The sequence below is a fragment of the Lepus europaeus genome, chromosome 1 (genome assembly GCF_033115175.1).
Source record: "Lepus europaeus isolate LE1 chromosome 1, mLepTim1.pri, whole genome shotgun sequence".
Classification (NCBI taxonomy): domain Eukaryota; kingdom Metazoa; phylum Chordata; class Mammalia; order Lagomorpha; family Leporidae; genus Lepus; species Lepus europaeus.
The window spans coordinates 3,490,032-3,496,931 of NC_084827.1; the positions used below are offsets into that span (position 1 = coordinate 3,490,032).

Sequence of the window (6,900 nt, forward strand, 5' to 3'; positions counted from 1 at the left end):
AGCTATGAGTAATGTTAAGTCACCCTTTTTAGTCTCAATTTTCTCATTTGTAAAACGGGGATAAAAGAACTCCAAAGGTTTGCTTATGAACGTTGTAAGAGTTTATCAATGTAACCCAGTCCAGTGTAGTAACTTCTTTTGCTTGCTGTTGGTTCTTTACATCATCACAGAACGCAAGCAGACACAGAAACAAGAAAATCAAGGCTACTGGTCTCCTGTACCCAGAGATTTTAATTTGGAGATTTATTTCGAGGGTAGGGAGAGTATGAGCCTGTTTTGTTAAAAGCAGAGCCGGCAGGTGCAGAGGGAGAAGTGCGGTCTCAGTGTTTCTTGTCCTTAGTGGTTGTCTCAATCCAGGACACGTATTTGTAAACGTTGGTGTAGATGCCGACGTCCCCTCCCATGAAGTGACCGACCTCGATTCCCTGGAGTTTGTTCTTGCAGAGGACAGTAGCGACAGCCACCTCCTACCCGAGGTCGTGCGGAGGGAGGGAGGGAGGGAGAGATCAGATCCTTTCCTCACAGGAACCTGCCCCTAGTCCCCGACCTGAGGGAGCCTCGCCTAGAAGCAGTGTGTGTGTCATGAGAAGAGCAGTGACTGGGGCAGGGTGCTTGGCTTCTTCCCCTAGAGTGGCTGTCACAGCCTTGTGCGATCCTGAGAGAGCCAAAGAACAGGCTCTGTGAGACGTGTCACATCTCATTATTTCAAATGTTTGAGCCAGTTTCTGTTTGTGAAAAGTTTGCGTTTTTATTAACTCATGCCTGTCTTCCCAGTTTCACTTGCAGCTACGAGAATGGGCACCTAACAGAGTGTTATTAACTAGAGTATTAACATGATCCTTGTTAACGAATAAAGATACTTGGAGAGGAGAGTCAGTTACTGAACAAACAATGGTGGCTTCGTAGCTGCACACCTATAAATTCACGAAAAATATTTGGAAATTAAAAATAATATTTTATGGTGAGGTTAAGTGGGCACATGCAAGTAAATGAAGGTGAATATAGAGAAAAGATTACCCCAAAAATTCTGCTGAATACTTTGATAAATTTAACACACAAGGAGTTCCTGTGGTTTCTCCCTTGTTCGGTTTTTTGGCACTCTTTGTCAGACATCACCGGGGCCTCCAGGTTCTGCCGTAGGTCAGGATGTCTGCCTGAAGGAAGACGGGGATAAAAGAATCACACTCGTTATGTAATCCATCTACCCACCACTCGCCTTCAACTGGAGCCCTTTTATGTTTGCTTTTAAAGGATGAGAAAAGGGGGCTGGTACTGTGGCTCAGTGGGTTAAGCCACCACTTGTGACACTGGCGTCCTATATGGGCACGCTGGTTAGAATCCTGGCTGCTCTGCTTCCAATTCAGCTCCCTTCTAATGTACCTGGGAAGGTAAAAGATGATGGTCCAAGTGCCTGGCCACTCCTGTGGGAGACCCAGATGGAGTTGCTGGCTCCTGGCTTTGGCCTGTTGTGGCCATTTGGTGGGTGAACCAGTAGACAGAAGATCTCTTTCTCTGTCTCTGTCTCTCTCTACCCCCATTGCTTTGCCTTTAAAATAAGTATATAAGTAAATAAATATTTGTAAAAAAGGAGAAAAAGAGAAGAAATTAACTTAAGTATGGTTATGAAAATTAGTCCTCAGTTTTTCTCAAAGATTTATTTATTTGAAAGTCAGAGTTACACAGAGACAGAAGGAGAGGCAGAAAGAGAAAGGAGAGATGGTTCACTCCCCAGATGGCCACAATGACTTGGGCTGGGCAAGGCTGAAGCCAGGAGCCAGGAGCTTCCTCCAAGTCTCCCACATGGGTGCAGGGACCCAAGGACTTGGGCCATCCTCTGCTGTTTTCCCAGGACATTAGCAAGGAGCTGGAATGGAAGTGGAACAGCTGGGACTTCAACCGGTGCCCATAGGGGATGCCAGTGTTGCAGGCTGTGGCTTAACAGTGAGGACACCAGTTTGAAGTTTTTGAGCGAGTCTGTGTGTCTCTTTAAAATGTAGAGTTTTCTTTCTGGTTCGTGTCTGGTCAGGGAGGAATAAGAAGCTGAAAGGAACAAGTCCTTTGCATGTGACATGTGTGGATATGGGATATGATGTGACTTGTGCATGTGACAATCAGGATTGGTATGGCCTCTGTGTACTGTCAGGTGGCCTGGTGGCTCCCGAAGAAGCTTAGACAAATGGGGAGAAGAAACCCTGGACTTGTAGGAAGGTCTCTGTGCCAGGCCACTCCTGTAGCGCATGCTGTGGGTCTTCACTCCCTCCCCTCCCCTCTTCTGCATACCACCCGAGGACACGGGTCTCCTACTCACAGGTGCCTGACAGCCGTGATCTACTTGGGAGAGGGACACTCACCACTGTTCTCCTGGCTCCAGTCCAAACCTGACAGCAGACAGACGGTTCCTGGCCGGATGTTGCTGGTGGCAAGGGCAAGGGGCTGGACTTTGTGGTTAAGGGTGGCAGGCTTGGCCAGTTTAATGAGCATGAGGTCATCCTGGGGGGAGGTGTCATTATAGTTCCAATAACGGATAATCTGGATAGGGTTAATTGTCTGCTCTGTGCCGTCTCTGACTCTGCTCTTGAAGTTTCCCAGCATCACTTTCAGATTTCTGGAGGATGAAGGGGTTAGAAATAATGACCATCATCATCTTCTTCTTCTTCATGGCTAAGGTACTGAATGTTACAATAAGCCACGTACAAGTGACCAGTGCTTGATCTGGATTATCTAATTTAACTCACAATAAGTCTATGCAGTGGATCCTATTTTGATTCCCATTTTACAGACGAAAAACGGGGGCACATAGGAGTAATTTACCTATAGTCATTCAGTGAGTGGTGGAGCCCTTAACCACCATATTTTCCTGTAGTGTACTCAATGGAGTGTAGAGAAAAATAATGCACGCCTAAGAAATTTTCCGTCCTCCGCAGCCTATCAAATTGGACAATTTCCTTTTTGATGAGGACTGGGGATAGAATGACTTCAGTGTTGGATAGTTCCTGCTTGTCTCACTAAGCCCATTGACAATGCCCCTCCACATTGCTGTGGACTTCAGGAAGTTGACTTTATGTGGATTAAATCAATGGTCTCTTTTGTCCTCTGACTACCTATTGGGTTTTGGTCAACAGGAAGCACCAGAGATAACTGAAGGGAGAAAGGTGAGGTTGGAGTATTTACCCTCTCAGCCCTGTGCTTGCAGTATTGCCACAGATTGCCTGTGTCACTTGACAAAGGTTACTGTTCCTATTATATTGTGTCTCCATGTAGGAGTCAGTTTCTCTGTTTCTCTCCATGGAAACCACTCTTTCTAGAGGCAGTCACTGAATTTTTGTGACACTGATCCTGGGAGTACAGAACTAGTCTTTGCATTTTCCCCAGGACATCACCATATCCTTACAATTAGCTCTTTTAAAAACTCTCTTTAATTCACCCAAGTTGAGTCCATTATCAGTTATCTCTGGACTCTGATGAAATGTGGTCAAATTGCCAGGAAAAGAAGAAACACTTGAAAAAGTTGTAGGGGACTGAGAAGGTATAATGTATAGCACAGAGTTCCTCAGCAGTGGCACTATTGGCATTTTGGGGGACAGTGTTTCTTGTAAGGGACTGTGCTGTGCAATGTGCCATGTTTGGGAGTACCCTTGCTCCAGCCTATGCCCACTAGAAGCCCGGGGCACTGTTCTCCAGTTGTGATAGCTGGAAACATCTCTGATATTGCCCAATATACCCTGGAAGGAGGTTGGTCCCTTTGAGAATCACTGCTGTAGAAGGAACAGGAGCTGTTTTGGGGGTGGGGGATGCCCAGTACTCACGGTAAGTAGCAGTGAGCTGGGGCTAGAACCCAATCAGTTTTGATGAGGACACCCACACAAGGATTAAAGTGAGATTTGAGGTATACCAAGTAGGGAGCAGGGTCTTCTTTCTGCACAGATGAGTGAGCAAAGAAAGATGCCCCTGGGAAAACAATTGGAAAAGAAGTCACCAATTTCCAAGTTGAAAAGTATGCACAGTTTTAAAGAAGTCACCAACTGGCCAGGAAATGTGACTATTTGACACTTTTTTTTCTCAATAAGAATATAAATTAACATGATGTTATATATAACAACTATCATAATAATATTTCCTTGGTTATTATTAACAATCTAATAAAGTAATGAGAAACAATTGAATTTACTGCTTGTAAACTGATTCAAACTTTTTGAAAAGTCATCAGGAATTATCAACTGTGACCTCATAATTCCAACCAAAGAATATATTTTACAGAAATTATCAAATCTAGATAAAGATTTTGAATAAGTGTGTTAGTTGAGCACTATTTTTAAGAGTTGAATTAGAAACATGAATGTCTGATATGGTAATGTTGGGCATTGAAAAACAGTTGCACATGATAAGTAGAACATCATATATATTTAAAATTGTACTTATAAGAAATATCAAACAGCAAAGGAGCTTCCTTAATTTAAAAAATAAACTGTATATTTCAATATATTTTTCTTAGAACAACAAGCAAAAATATATCATTGAAATAAACATTAATTTATTATATGTGGTGATACATTCAAAGTATTTGCAGCATGTATTGATGGGGTGGGATTCTGAATGAAGGATTTTTTCCCTACTTAGAAAATTTTCAAATTTCTAATATGAAGATACATCTCATAAATGAATTGTTAAAAGGAAAACTCTAGAGAATAAAGGGGAAGGAGGCCAAATCTAGTGTCAGAAATAAAGCATTGCTGTGTCTTGTCTGATTTGGGTAATTTGGTTAATACTCCCCAAACAGTGCCTTAAATTCACCACAATGTTCTCTGTGTGATACCATAATTAGAAATCCCAAGGGGGAAAGGTGGAGGTTTTAATAGGGCAAGAGACCGAGCTCGATATCAGGCATGACTCTAAGTACTTTATATTGATTTATTGAATCTCTACAACTGCATAATATAGGTATTAAGTGCACCATTTTGGCTGAAAAAACTGAAACAAGGGTGAATTAAGTAGCTTTCCCAATCTCACACAGGTAATATGTGGTAGAGCCTAGGCCGACAGGGGGTGATGAGCGATGTCATCCACAAGTTCTGCCATCAGAAGAGCGTAGGAATGGAAGGCAATGTGATCTCCTCTTTCCACCTTCTCTAGCCCCTACATTCTGAGTATCTGAAGTTTCAGTATCAGTTTCTAGCCTAGAAACCACACTAGGACTTGCCCAGAGGGTGGTGAGGTACCCATTTTTAATACACTCACTGCTGAGGACTCTCCAGGACAAGTGTGTGCCATAACCCACCCCAGTACTTGGGACTAGAAGAAGGGACTCAACCTGTCCTGGAAGACGTTGGGTGGGATCTAAGGGGGAGAGCCCCTAATTCTGCTCATGACAGTGTTCTGTGACTCTTCTGCACCCTTCACACGTTCTACCTCCGTCTCGCCCAATCCTGCATTAGCTGTTGACTTACAGGACCAAGTGGAAGGTGTCAGACACTCACCAGCAAGGATACACAGATAGAACGTAAATTTCATGGTGGTCTGGTTTCCCTGTGATATGTCGAAGAAGAGCAGCAGCAGAGTGTGGAGCCCTCAGCTCAAGTCGTCTCAAGAACGCCTCCTAGAATTGGTGGAGATGGATAGGAATGAGGCACTTGGGATTGGAAAGTGGCATTAGGCATACTCAGGGCAGGGAGATGAGTGGAGCCATCTCCAAATGGACAAATGGAGGCTCTCTGCTCCAGGGATGGTGGGGGACTCAGTTTCTACTGGGGCCTTTCATGAGAGGAAAAGGCAGCTTAATTGCTTATATTCCTGGTCTGGGCCCCTCTCTCTGCCATTCTTAAAGGCCCAGGTGATTGGAGCGAGTTCAGTTCTCTGTGGAAAAAGGAGCTGTCGACTTATCTCGCCCCCACGTTTCTGAGGCCAGGGTTGTGGAGGACAGAACTCTTCACCTTAGCTCATGGAGACAGTGTCCTGGAGGTGTGCTCTGGACCCCTGACTGGCTACTTATTCTGTCCTCGGCCCCTCCCATCTTTATGACACTAGCATTACCTTTGCCTTTGGTCACTGTTCCATCACTCGGTCGTCATCACCCTTGGTCCTGTCCTGAGCCAGTGGCCCTGAGGTAGAGAAGTGAAGACAGGAGAAGTCTCTCCTGGAGCGGTTATCGCAGCAGTTTACCTTCTGGATGGTTTACGTATCTAGGGTCTGCGTGTCTGGGAGAATTCAGAGGGGAGTCCTTCTAGACTCTGCTTACGTGCTGCAAAGCTTTCCCACTGTGAATACACTGCCTCAGCCATGCCTGGATGCTTGCAAGCACACTTCACCAAGAAACAGCGTGCTAACCCTAGCCGCTAACATCCATCAAACACTATGGAACCCCAGGCACCAAGCTGATTTATCAGGGCTGATTTTATGTAAGGTTAGAGATCTAAAATGAGTTACTACTTCATATAAACCCCTTATACTTTGTTAAACTCATGCTCTCATCCCAAGGCCACAACTGGGGCCGATATCTCTTTTTTATCTTTCCTGATCTATGGGTAATGGACCTAAGGCAGAATTTAAGTGATTTCCCCAGTGACACATGGTAGAAGACAAGAAGTTGAACCCAGGTTTTGCCACTAGAAGCCTGCACTTGTCAGCCATGTCGTCCAGACCACAGCCAATCAGCCGGCATGGATATTGCAGATTTGTACAAATCCCTTGCCGCGTGGAATGAATGGCACAGCGCAGACTCCCCTGAACCTCACAGCAGGCCCAGAGGCGTGCTGGGGATCAGGCTGGATTGTGAGATGTACTTAAGTTTGGAAGACAGGGTGCAGTTGTGGGGACTTTCCTGTGTATCGGAGTGGGACAGAAGAACAGTTGGAAAAGACTTTTCTCTGGCGTTGTTTTCCCGAGTTTTCATAGATTGTGGGTCAG

The 6,900-nt window shown here is 44.8% G+C and overlaps 1 protein-coding gene across 1 annotated transcript; it reads right to left on the reverse strand.

Moving 5' to 3' along the window:
* Positions 1–320: 320 nt before the first annotated feature.
* PRSS37 (serine protease 37) lies at positions 321–5,508 on the reverse strand. Its single transcript, XM_062194594.1, has 5 exons — positions 5,475–5,508; positions 3,807–3,948; positions 2,352–2,605; positions 1,018–1,154; positions 321–467 (listed from the first exon to the last, which is right to left on the reverse strand). Exons 1-5 carry the CDS (start codon positions 5,506–5,508, stop codon positions 321–323), a joined length of 714 nt encoding a protein of 237 aa, XP_062050578.1.
* Positions 5,509–6,900: the final 1,392 nt, after the last annotated feature.

What these genes read in the sequence shown, in the direction of transcription:
- PRSS37 (XM_062194594.1), bottom strand. Translation starts at nt 5,508, where the DNA reads ATGAAATTTACGTTCTATCTGTGTATCCTTGCTG. An exon ending in CTATCTGTGTATCCTTGCTG is followed by an intron (nt 3,949 to 5,474) that starts GTGAGTGTCTGA and finishes TTGTTTTCCCAG; the next exon opens with GGGCATCTTTCTTTGCTCAC. An exon ending in TATTCAGCAGAATTTTTGGG is followed by an intron (nt 468 to 1,017) that starts GTAATCTTTTCT and finishes GACCTCGGGTAG; the next exon opens with GAGGTGGCTGTCGCTACTGT.